The sequence below is a fragment of the Cervus elaphus genome, chromosome X (assembly GCF_910594005.1).
Source record: "Cervus elaphus chromosome X, mCerEla1.1, whole genome shotgun sequence".
In the NCBI taxonomy this organism is placed as follows: domain Eukaryota; kingdom Metazoa; phylum Chordata; class Mammalia; order Artiodactyla; family Cervidae; genus Cervus; species Cervus elaphus.
In genome coordinates, this window is record NC_057848.1 from 151,189,765 (window position 1) to 151,202,782 (window position 13,018).

A 13,018-nucleotide genomic window follows, 5' to 3' on the forward strand; every position below is an offset into this window, starting at 1 on the left:
AATTTCATATTTCACAAATAATTTTTATCTGTATAGAGAATAGTAGAGAAGGAAATGACCATACCAAAGCAATGGAGCAAACAGGATACAGTTTCTACTTATCTGGGGAGTAGATGTTATCACAGCCCAAAGGAAAAAACCTATCTTGTTAATAAAAAGGGAGGATATAAAAAAGCAAAACACTATACAATTGTGGACCCACCAGTTTTTGCTGAGGCTTTCTGAAAGTCTGCTTGTCAGGCACAATATAGTTGTTTTCATAAAATGCATGAAGTAACAAGAACTCATTACGCTCGGATCGTCCACCCATCAGCGTCCTAGACTATTAAGTAGAATTTTAAAAAAAAAAAACTTGAGCTCAAAACCACAATAAACAAAAGCAACGTCAAATTGATAAATTTAATCATAGCACCTCTTTCAAATTCACTCATCATATCAAGGGCTGCTTTAAAAAAAAGGCGGGGGGTACTAAATTATTTCCAGCAGCTTCTTTAACCATTACGGTTAAAAGGAGACAAAGAGAGCTTAAAATACCCACAACTCGGGCTATTTCTTTACTCTCAAATGGACCATTCCACAAATCAGACACATCCAGATGTCAGAGACAATCCTTATGTTCACCCAAATTTCAACATACTGCACCTGGCTTTCCTCCCCTTCTCCCAAGCAGTTCTTCATTTTACAAAAGAAGCCCAGCTTTCAAAATACAAGTTACTCATTTTATAAGCATGCATTTAGACTCATTATCATGTAACAACTACCCCAAGAAAACACTGGATCCAACAGGAAATGCTTTTTCCCCCTTTCTAAGTTAAATTTACCATAATGTTCCCAGCGATGTTAGTGATCTGCAATGCTAATGGAAGAACATTTAGCTCACACATGATCTGCAAAATGAACCTGGCATCTTTCCAGGTGTGCTCCAACAGGTACAACAGATGAGAAGAGTCACTGTACAGAAAAGTAAGAATGAAACAGAATCAAGTAATTAAAAGAAACAATGATTACAATCAGAATTTCATAAAGCATTACAAAAAATTTTTGGTTATGTAACTTCAGAGCAATGGCACCTCACATTGGAAACAATTTAAAATAAGGTCAGTATGAAATTAGGAATTCATTCATACCATTGATCCCAATGCCCTTCTCTAAAACAAACAAAAAAAAAATCACACTAAGATAAAGCTATATGTTAACTACAATCTGAAAACACCCTAAATCCTTTCATTCATTTCATCCACTAAATATGTATTACATACCCACTCAGTGCCAGACATTGTTCTAAATTCTGGCTGTGAACAAAAGAGACAAAAATTCCTGTCCTTATGGGGGAGATAGAATACAACTTAAATTTTTAATATGTGGTATGTTAAATAAGGCTAAGTGTTAAGAAGAAAAGTTAAGAAAGGAATATCAAGAGCAGAGAGAAATTTTAGTTAGGGAACCAAGGAAGAGTACACTGAGAATAAAGATCCACAAGAGGTGAGAGGGTAATTCTTTTGGATGGGTAAATCTGAGGGAAGAACATTCCAGGCAAACAGAACAGCACATTCAAAAAAAAAATTTAATTAAAAAAAATGTATGCCCTAGGCTGAGCATAAATCTCGCAGTTCCAATACCAAGGAGGAGACCAATGGCTCCAACAGAGAGAATGATGGAGAATAACAGAAGATAAGGACAGAGTTAATGGCAGAGAGACCCACTGTATAGGACCTTGTAAGTCAAAATAAGTGCTTTGGTTTTTACTCTGAATGAAACAGAAAGTCACTGGGAGACTAAGTACAGTGCCATATCCAACTTCACTTCAGCACAGGAACTCTCGTTCCTGGGTTGAGAACAGACAACAAGGAGTCAAGGGCAAAAGCAAGGAGTCGAGTAAGGAGGCTAATATAAGACCAGTGACCTAGGAGAAAGAGGATGGTGGCTTGGACCAGGGTGGGTCCAAGTGAAGAGAAAAGAAGTGGTCAGATAGAGATATACTTTGAAGATGGAGCTGACAGGATTCCCTGATGCATGGAACATAAGATGTCAGAGAGAGGAATCATAGATGCCTCAGAGGTTCCAGGCTGAGGATGACTCTGGAGGTTTCCAGTGATACTGGAAAAGTAAGAGAAACAAGGAAGAGAAAGTCAGGAGCTCAGTTTTGGAACAGGCTGAGTTGGAGGTTCATATCAGACATTAAGCGGAACAGGGAGGTAGACATGAGTCTGAATTCAGGGGAGACATCCAAGGTGAAGGTATGCTTAGAGGAGGCATCAGCACCCATGTGGTACTGAAATTCCTGCAACTCGATGAGATCACCCAGGCAGGGAGCACAGTCAGAAAGAGAAGCAGTTTGAGAACTCAGGAGGAACAGGCAGAAAAGAATGCAAAATGGCCATAGGGGTAGGAGAAACCTTATGTAAGAAATAATCAAGCAAAAAGTTTCCATTATGCAAAATGAATTAAGATCCAGAAATCTAATGTACAGCAACATGGTGACACTGAATAATGTATTATACACTTGAAACTTCCTAAGAGGAAGAAATCTTAAGTGTCCTCACCACAAAAAAGAAAAGAAAAAATTAGTGCTTGTGTGAGGTGATGAGTGTGTTAATTAGCTTAACTGTAATGATTTTTTCACAATGTATATCAAACATCAAGCTGTATACCTTAAATAAAATACAATTTTTATTTGTCAATTTGACCTCAACAAGGCTGGAAAAAAGAAATAAGCAGCAATATCTCCAGATAATTGAATGACTTTTCAGATTTTATATTTCCAAAATATTTGCATTAATTTCTGAATTAATGAATTAAGGGTGGAAACCTAAATATCACATCAATTTCCAAACTGCTCTCAGGAAACATCAAGATGGTGTTAAATGAGGGAGATATTATGATAAAATTAGAATAATTCAAAAGGCAAAATAATTCACATCACTAAAGGAATGGAGATGTGATGCTGACATGAAGACAGACAATTTTCCCCTCCACAGCACCACATGCTCCTGTTCCTCCAGCCTATGATGATTCTGGCATCTCAGCTAAATTCAAGACAGACAAATTCTGAAGCATCCAGGATCATACCTGTACATGTTTCGTATATTTTCAATTGGGATTACAATCCTTTCAGTTTTTAAAATCTGTTGAACAAGTTCAGATAAATGGTAGCTTTTACACCGAATCAGTTCCTTCGCCGAAATTTCCACATCACAGATCATTCGGCCACAGGTAGCATTTCTTTCACCAAATCCACTCCTGCCCTACAGGGGAGGACAAAAAGCAAATCCCATGGAAGAGCAGACACTGACATTTCGTTCTAACTTGATTTGAGGCTAGACCCAAAATTACAATGATGAAACTTTCATTCTTCCATTCATGCATTCATTCAGCCATCATTCAAATATTTTTGAACATTGACTATATATCTGACACTGTTCTGGGCACTCAGAATATAAGGGATACAGCAGTTAGCAAAGAAGAAAAGATACCTGATCTCATTTGAAATATACAATTAAAAAAATTATATAATTTTGGGAGGTAATAAGTATATGGTAAATAGAACATGGTGACGGGAACAATGAATTTGCCGGAACTACATCTTAAATAGGGTGGTCAGGGTAGACCACACTGAGAAGATGCCATATAAAGAACCCTGAAGCGGGTAAGGAGTAAGCAACGCCAGCATCTGGATGATGTGTTAATAATGACTCTATTGTCTTAAAGAGATGAACAGGAAAAGAAGCAAGAGCACTAGCTTCCAACTCCAATCTGCAGCAGCAGAATTCTCTGGAGAATATTATAAAAGGTACAGATTCCTAAGTTCTCTGATGAAGCAGCATTCTATTTCACTGGTAAGACTTAAGTAAAGACTTCAAGCAAAGAGCAGTGTCAGAGTTTAGGAAATGAAGGTGCTTCATCCAAAACCCACCACAACCCCCTTTATCAAGCAAGCAGGCAGAATGAAAAGGGACAAGCCATCCAAGAGTCAGATGGGGCCTGGGTTCAAAATTTTGGTTCTTGCCTTTACTAGCTTTAGGATCTTGAACAAGCTCTGCCCCCTCTGTGAGAATGTACCCCTAAACCTGCAATTGCTCACAGAGAGGACAATCACAGAGGCCAATCAGTGTCTGATCCCTCCCGTTCTTCCTTCCCATCTCCTTCCTGAACCCCACAGCTCTGTTTCTTAGGGATGCCCAAGTGGTGTTAATAAGCATGTGCTATCTGTAGATTCTAAAAGCTAAATTTTAAAATTACCAGTGGTTACTAATAAAATGCTGAATTCAAAGGAAAAGGGGTTTAGTGCCAAAGTTAAAATGTCCCATCATAAGGCAACCGATTCCAAGTCAAAGAAGCACAAGGTGCAACCTGGTAGCTACTCAATATACAGAAGCCAAAACAGAGAAGTAAGATTTGAAAATTATGATTACCCCAAGCTTTGGCATGTTGGATCGCTTCAGCCGACCTATCTTGGACCAGAAAGGAACTTTGCACACATTAATTCTCTGTAGTAGCACTTCCAGTTCAAAACCATAAATATTATGACCCTAGTCAGAAAAAGAAGGCAGCCAATAACATTATAAGAAACACAAATTAAAGGATTTATCATCATAATGCATAGAATTTCTCTGCCCTTTCTTTTTCTGGTCTCTAATTGAAGGCATCATGAGCTTACCTCCGATTGGGGTCCTTTCTTCTTCAGGAATTTATTCATCAGCAGCATTCATTAGCCTTGACATTAACAAGGCTGCTAAGCAGATTGCTGGAATAAACTTTATTTTATCCTAATTGATGCCAGGTTCATATGATGTCTTTTAATTTGCAACTTATGCCTCACGGTCTCTCAGGCAAATGCAAATTTTAATGTCCCATACTTTTCAGGTCATCAGTAGAAGCTGTATTCAAACAATTTCATTTTACTTCCTTACCAACCGAGAACCCAGCTATGTTGTGTGACAGTTTATACAGACTTCTTAGAAAACTCGGGAAGTACACCCAGTTTCTTCTTAAAAAACTGAGTTCAAACACAACTGATTTTGACTTTTAATCAACATGCAACAAAATAAAAAGATAATAACACTCCATAGTTCAAATAAGAAACTTGTTAAAAACATGGAAACAAAACTATTCTGAGTAAAAAAAAAAAAAAACACTCAAAAAGATAACCATATTTTCCAAGTCTGTACTAATAATTTCCATCATATGAATTATGCTTATTTTAGAATATGCTTATTTTAGAATTATGCTTATTTTAGAATAGGAAAGACTAGAGATCTCTTCAAGAAAATCAGAGATACCCAGGGAATATTTCATGCAAAGATGGGCTCAATAAAGGACAGAAATGGTATGGACCTAACAGAAGCAGAAGATATTAAGAAGAGGTGGCAAGAATACACAGAAGAACTGTACAAAAGAGATCTTCATGACCCAGATAATCACGATGGTGTGATCACTGACACTCACCTAGAGCCAGACAACCTGGAATGTGAAGTCAAGTGGGCCTTATGAAGTATCACTACGAACAAAGCTAGTAGAGGGGATGGAATTCCAGTTGAGCTATTTCAAATCCTAAAAGATGATGCTGGGAAAGTGCTGCACTCAATATGTCAGCAAATTTGGAAAACTCAGCAGTGGCCACAGGACTGGAAAAGGTCAGTTTTCATTCCAATCCAAAAGAAAGGCAATCCCAAAGAATGCTCAAACTACCGCACAATTGCACTCATCTCACACGCTAGTAAAGTAATGCTCAAAATTCGCCAAGTCAGGCTTCAGCAATATGTGAACTGTGAACTTCCAGATGTTCAAGCTGGTTTTAGAAAGGCAGAAGAACCAGAGATCAAATTGCCAGCATCCGCTGGATCACTGAAAAAGCAAAAGAGTTCCAGAAAACATCTATTTCTGCTTTATTGACTATGCCAGAGCCTTTGACTGTGTGGATCACAATAAACTGTGGAAAATTCTGAAAGACATGGGAATACCAGACCACCTGACCTGCCTCTTGAAAAACATATATGCAGGTCAGGAAGCAACAGTTAGAAATGGACATGGAACAACACACTGGTTCCAAACAGGAAAAGGAGTACGTCAAGGCTGTATATTGTCACCCTGCTTTTTTGTTTTGTTTTGTTTTGTTTTGTTTCATTTATTTTTATTAGTTGGAGGCTAATTACTTTACAATATTGTAGTGGATTTTGTCATACATTGACATGAATCAGCCATGGAATTACATGTATTCCCCATCCCGATCCCCCCTCCCACCTCCCTCTCCACAACCTGAGAACACCCTGCTTTTTTAACTTATATGCAGAGTACATCATGAGAAATGCTGGGCTAGAGGAAGCACAAGCTGGAATCAAGATTGCCGGGAGAAATATCAATAACCTCAGATATGCAAATAAAACCACCCTTACGGCAGAAAGTGAAGAAGAACTAAAGAGCCTTGTGATGAAAGTGAAAGAGGAGAGTGAAAAAGTTGGCTTAAAGCTCAACATTCAGAAAACTAAGATCATGGCATCTGGTCCCATCACTTCATGGCAAATAGATGGGGAAACAGTGGTAACAGTTGCTGACTTTATTTTCTGGGGCTCTAAAATCACTGCAGATGGTGACTGCAGCCATGAAATTAAAAGACACTTCCTCCTTGGAAGAAAAGTTATGGCCAACCTAGATAGCATATTAAAAAGCAGAAAAAAAAAAAAAAAGCAGAGACATTACTTTGCCAACAAAGGTCCATCTAGTCAAGGCTATGTTTTTCCAGTAATCATCTATGGATGTGAGAGTTGGACTATAAAGAAAGCTGAGTGCAGAATAATTAATGTTTTTGAACTGTGGTGTTGGAGAAGACTCTTGAGAGTCCCTTGGACTGCAAGGAGATCCAACCAGTCCATCCTAAAGGAGATCAGTCCTGGGTGTTCATTGGAAGTACTAATGTTGAGGCTGAAACTCCAATACTTTGGCCACCTGATGCGAAGAGATGACTCATTTGAAAAACCCTGATGTTGGGAAAGACTGAAGGCAGGAGGAGAAGGGGACAACAGAGGATGAGATGGTTAGATGGCATCACCAACTCAATGGACATGAGTTTGGGTAAACTCCAGGAGTTCATGGTGGACAGGGAGGCCTGGCATGCTGCAGTTCATGGGGTCGCAAAGAGTTGGACATGACTGAGCGACTGAACTGAACTAGCAAAATAAACTATATGAAGTTTAAAATCAGCTAATAAACAGATTTACTTGTTATTAATTTTAATTAAAGATACATACCACTATACTGATGGCAAGTTTGTCTATTAAACTCAGAGACCCAAAGGACATGAGCAAGTCTCATTTCCAAATTCTCATGCCTGGGATTAGGGACTCAAACCCATGTCAGGATTCTCTCATTTTGGTTCAGATTTCTCACAGTCTTGGGTCTAACACCCTAAGGTAGGCCCGCTAAACCTACATGCCATGATATCTCCTTGGGGCCCAAGAGGGAGAATGTTAGTAGACTGGATGTAGGCCTGGTGCTGAGCCAGAGGACCACAGGAGGGCACCATGGACAGAATCTTCCTAGCACTTTCGAGATGGGTCTTGAAAGATCGTTAGAGAAGTGGGTACACAGACACTGGTAACAACCTATAGGCTCTCAGTACTTCGGCTACACTGTCATCCAGAAAGGGGTTCAAGAACAAAAATGAACACAGAAACGTATGGCAAACATTTTTCACAAGGCTTCCATGTAACTAAATTACTGCTATTTCACTTAAAATACAGACATTTATATTACTTCCATCCAACAATCCCAAAAGCATGGTATAATTTGACTGCTCTATTAACCCAAGACAAAAGGCAGAACTCCTACCAAGGCATCTACAACCTAAGTCCTAAAACCTATGTTTAGAGGATACAAAGCACAATGTTGCCTGAGGACTCTTCGGAACTGGGGCAAAGAACTCAATGAATTACTTTATGACCTCTTATTATTTAGTAGGAGCATATTTGGTCGTCAAGATAAAAAAAGACTCCTAGCCATGAGCTCTCAAAAGAATATGCCACAGAGATCCACTGGGCTCATAAAATTAAAATACTTAAATTTGGGGGATATGCACCAAACCAAAGGAATTCACTCCTGTGTCCACTATACAGCTGGGCCTCTATGCCAAAATTTTGAAGCTATTAACAGTTGACATGAGTTTACTTTTCTTCCAGGCGGCTCTCTAACTGTAACAGGAGTATCCTAAACTTCAAGAGTAATTCATAAGTTGCTTTTCTATTAGAGGGAAAAAAAACTATCCTGTAGTGGGCTGGGGTTTTTCTCCTTTCTGTTAGCAGAAAGTAGACGAATTCCTACCAGTTCACAAGGTCACTTCACTCTGAAAAGATTCTCTGCTGCTCAAAAAGTACCAATCAAGGCACACTGAAAAGAACTAAAGAATCAAGAGCTTCCCAAAGACATGATCAAAGATCTACTCACCACAATGATATCAGGATCAATTTTGTGAACTTTTGCAAGGACAAAACCTAGCAGTGTTCTTTCCGTGGCAGCAACCTCAACCTTCACATTCTGTTAGAGAAAAACATACCAGTCACTTATCTCTATTCTCAAGTACTATTCCCTGGCTTTCTGCTTAAGCACAGGAAGATTGCTTAGGGTTTAAAAAAAAAAAAAACATGCATTTCAAAACAAAACGCAGCAATGAAATTCCTGATTCTAGATTTCACAGTAATACTTGCACAAAAATCTCTGAGGAGCTCATTCTGCTAATAAGCATGTGAATGAAGCAAGATTTTAAGTACTGAGCACTATCGAGTGCAGAAATGTCCCTCCACAGGGACATTCTTGTGCATCTGGACATGTTTTATAGCATAAGAATCAGAGAACCTATCAAAAACATTATTTACTTTCCTATATAATTCCTGGTAGACTTTGCTATTTATGTATTTACCACATAAAGAGATCCCAAGGACTATAGAAACTAATCCCAAACAGTGGTATAAAAACCCATAAATAAGAAACTAGACTAAAAACAAACATACATGTAAGAACTATAAGCATCTTATATATAAATAAAACCTAGCTACACACAAAAGGCTTCCACAACTCAACAGAAATCAGGTATTCAAAAGATGCACTTTATTAAGAATCTTAAAATTAAGTTGATGGCTATGTTTTCTACCACTAGCTCAGCTACAAAATGTCAGTTTGACTCTAATGGAATTTTCCTAGATCATTTTACTTACTAATTCAGGGCACTCCACAAATAACAGCCTGATCCAATAGTACCCCCAGACTACTGGACTTCTCAAACCAATTTAAAGTAAGTGGAACCCAGTAAGGTTGCTATTAATTTTGTCAAGTGAAGACATTAAAAACACAAAAATAACCTACAAATTTACCAACACAGGCATTTCATAAAGGAAAAAACATACTCTCCAAAAAAGAAATTTTTTATATTGAATACATTTACTTTTATGAAGTCTGTCAGACTTTATTTTTTTTGGCTCCAAAATCACTGCAGATGGTGACTACAGCCATGAAATTAAAAGACGCTTGCTCCTTGGAAGAAAAGTTATGACCAACCTAGACAGCATATTAAAAAGCAGAGACATTACTTTGCCAACAAAGGTCCATCTAGTCAAAGCTATGGTTTTTCTAGTAGTCACGTATGGATGTGAGAGTTGGACTATAAAGAAAGCTGAGCACCGAAGAATTGATGCTTTGGAACTGTGGTGTTGGAGGAGACTCTTCAAAGTCCATTGGACTGTAAGGAGATCCAACCAGTAAATCCTAAAGGAAATCAGACCTAAAGATTCATTGGAAGGACTGACACTGAAGCTGAAATTCCAATACTTTAGTCACCTGATGTGAAGAACTGACTCATTTGAAAAGACCCTGATGCTGCGAAAGATTGAAGACAGGAGGAGAAGGGGACGACAGAGGATGAGATGAGATGGTTGGATGACATCACAAACTCAATGGACATGAGTTTGAGTAAACTCCAGGAGTTGGTGATGGGCAGGGAGACCTGGCATGCTGCAGTCCATGAGGTCACAAAGAGTCAGACACGACTGAGCAACTGAACTGAACTTTTATGAAAAACTCACATTATACTACTCCTCCCCCCCATTTTATTAAGGATCCATGAAAACTTCTTCATGAAGTATACTGGGAGCTTAGAGATCACTAATCAAATATAGCCATCCCACACCAACCTTCCCAATAAATGTCACCTTTAATATCCACAGCATCCTCAACTTCTCTTGACTTCCTTCAAGCTAGTGAGGTGAGGGTAAGAGGGTGGGGCAGGCTTTAGCCAATACTTAGCTAAAACAGTAATCAAGTCATCATGCAGTTTTGGAAAAGCTTCCAATTAAGCTATCCGAAGGGGGGGGGTTGAGACCCTCATCTATTAGTAAGGTGTCAAATCCTATTATTTCCAGGAGGTGAAACATTTAAACATTGTTAAACATTTTTAGTTTTAAACCTCTAATATAGTTTTAATGGGTTAATGCCATAGTCCCAATCTAACAAGAATAGGTCTAACAAATTAACATAGAAAACATCTTATTTCTACTAATCCACAGCATTCTCCTTTTCTCTTTTTAAACAAATAGATATTTCATGTTTAAAAGGAATAAATAATGAGTTATTTACCTTTTCCTTAATGCTTTCTTTGAAATCATATGGAAAAATGCAGTCCTTTGGTTTAGATACAACTGTAAAAAGGAAAAAAATAAAGATTCTAACACCCGTCTTCATCCAATTTCAAGTACACATACACTGAATGTCTCTGAATGGAAACCATCTTAATATAAATTCTCCTTAATGTCTAAAGAATCACCAAAACAAACTATCCTAAAACTCATATGGAACCACAAAAGACCTTGAATAGCCAAAGCAAACTTGAGAAAGAACAAAGCAGGAGGCACCACATACCTTGATTTCAAACTATATTACAAAGCTACAGTAATGAAAACAGTATGGTATTGGCATAAAAACAGACATATAGAACAATGGAACAGAATAGAGTGCCAGAAATAAACTTAACATAGTGTATAACATAGTCAATTAATTTATGACAAAGGAGCCAAGACTATACAATAGAGAAAGGACAATCTCTTCAAAAAAGTATGTTGGGAAAACTGGACAGCCATATACAAAAGAATTAAAAACTGGACCACTACCTTATACCATACACAAAAAACTAACTCAAAATGGATTAAAACCTTTAATACAAGACCAGAAACCATATAACTCCTAGAAGAAAACATAGGCAGTAAGCTCCTTGACATCAGTTTTGGCAATGACTTTTTGGATTTGACACCAAAACCAAAGGCACCAAAAACAAAAATAAATAAGTAGGACTACACCAAGGTACAAAGTTCTACAGAGCAAAAGAAACCATCAACAAAATGCAAAGGCAACCCACTGAATGGGAGAAAATATTTGCAAATCATATATCCAATAAGGCATTGATATCCAACATATATATTTTTTAAAATGCATTTAACAACCAAAAAAAAATAATCAAAAACTGGGCAGAAGAGCTGAACAGCCATTATATAGATGGACAGCAGGTGCAAGAAAGGATACTCAACACCACAAATCATCAGAGAAATCCAAAACCACAATGAGATGTTACCCCACACCTGTTAGAATGGTTATTATCAAAAAGAGAGGAGATAAGAAGTGTTGGAGAGGATGGAGAGAAAAGGAAATCCTTGTGCACAGTTGGTGGGAATGTAAACTGATGCAGTCACTGTGGAAAACAGTATGGAGTTTACTCAAAAACGTAAAAACAGAACCACCATATAATCCAGCAATTCCACTTCTGGGTATTTATCTGAAAATAATGAAAACAGTAACTTGTCATTTTCAAGAATACAGATGGATCTAGAGAGCATTATGCTAAGAGAAATAAGACAGAGAAAACAAATAAATATATGATCTCACTTAAATGTGGATTCAAAAAACAAAAGAAAATGACAAAAATGAGCTCATAGATACAGAAAACAGACAGTGGTTAGTAGAGTGGGAGGGGGTTTCATGAAACAGGTGAAGGGTACAATTAAGTACAAACTAAATAAGCCCTGGGTATGTAATGTATAGCATGGTGACTACAGTTAATAATCCTGTACAGTATATTTGAAAGTTGCTAAAAGAAAAAATCGCAGAAGTTCTCATCACCAAGGGAAAAAAATTCTAACTACAGTGATGGATGTTAATGAGACTTATTGTAGTGATCATTTTGCTACATGTACAAATATGGCATCATTATGTTGTACATCTAAAACTAATTCTACATGTCAGTTATACCTCAATTTTCTGAGTTTATAATAAATCTTAAAAAAAAAGAATAGACAAATACATAAGAGTATGATAAATTTAGAGTATGGGATTAATAAACTACCATGCATAAAACAGATCAGCAACAAGGACTGACTGCGTAACACAGAAAATTATGTCAAATATCTTATAATAACCTATAATAGAAAATAATCTGAAAAGATATATATACGTAAAAGTGAATCATCTTCTTATACATCTGAAATTAACACAATATTGTAAATCAACTATACTTTAAGGTAAAAAAATATTTGCTTAGCAGTATGAACTAGTTATCCTTGAAAATATTTTTTTGAAGTTACTGACCAACAGCTGGAGAAGAAACAAGAAAAACAAAAATTAAGCCATTAGTAAATCGCCTTAAAACATACATACCGCAGAAGTGTGACTGAAAGGGAGGCTGTGGGGGTGCTTTATCTAATGCAAAGCTGTGATGGACCAACGCTGACACAGCAATAATCTGCAGAGAAGAAAATTACTCATCAGACACCTACTATGTCATCTGCATTCTCACCAAAATCACCAAGAACATAAAAAGATATAGATTTTAGTTCAAAAGAATATTTTAACTTTTATTATGAAAGTATTTAAATAAAAATTTAAGTAATAAGATCAACTCTCATATAGTAATCATCCAGCTTAAATTATCAACTCATAAACAGCCCTACCCCACACTATTTTGAAGCAAAATCCATACCTATCACTTTAT

At 37.2% G+C, this 13,018-nt stretch overlaps 1 protein-coding gene across 2 annotated transcripts in view; it reads right to left on the minus strand.

Annotated features, from left to right (window-relative positions):
* POLA1 (DNA polymerase alpha 1, catalytic subunit) overlaps window positions 1-13,018 on the minus strand; it is a 289,718-nt gene that overhangs the window by 249,946 nt on the left and 26,754 nt on the right. Inside the window, exons 16-22 of one of the 2 annotated variants that reach the window (XM_043895337.1) lie at window positions 12,685-12,769; window positions 10,618-10,679; window positions 8,437-8,526; window positions 4,413-4,529; window positions 3,070-3,245; window positions 822-951; window positions 203-322 (exon numbers count right to left, since the gene is read on the minus strand). In XM_043895337.1, coding sequence (XP_043751272.1) covers window positions 203-322; window positions 822-951; window positions 3,070-3,245; window positions 4,413-4,529; window positions 8,437-8,526; window positions 10,618-10,679; window positions 12,685-12,769 — 780 coding nt within the window. The remainder of the gene's footprint in view (window positions 1-202; window positions 323-821; window positions 952-3,069; window positions 3,246-4,412; window positions 4,530-8,436; window positions 8,527-10,617; window positions 10,680-12,684; window positions 12,770-13,018) is intronic. The other variant, XM_043895338.1, reaches the window with a different exon arrangement.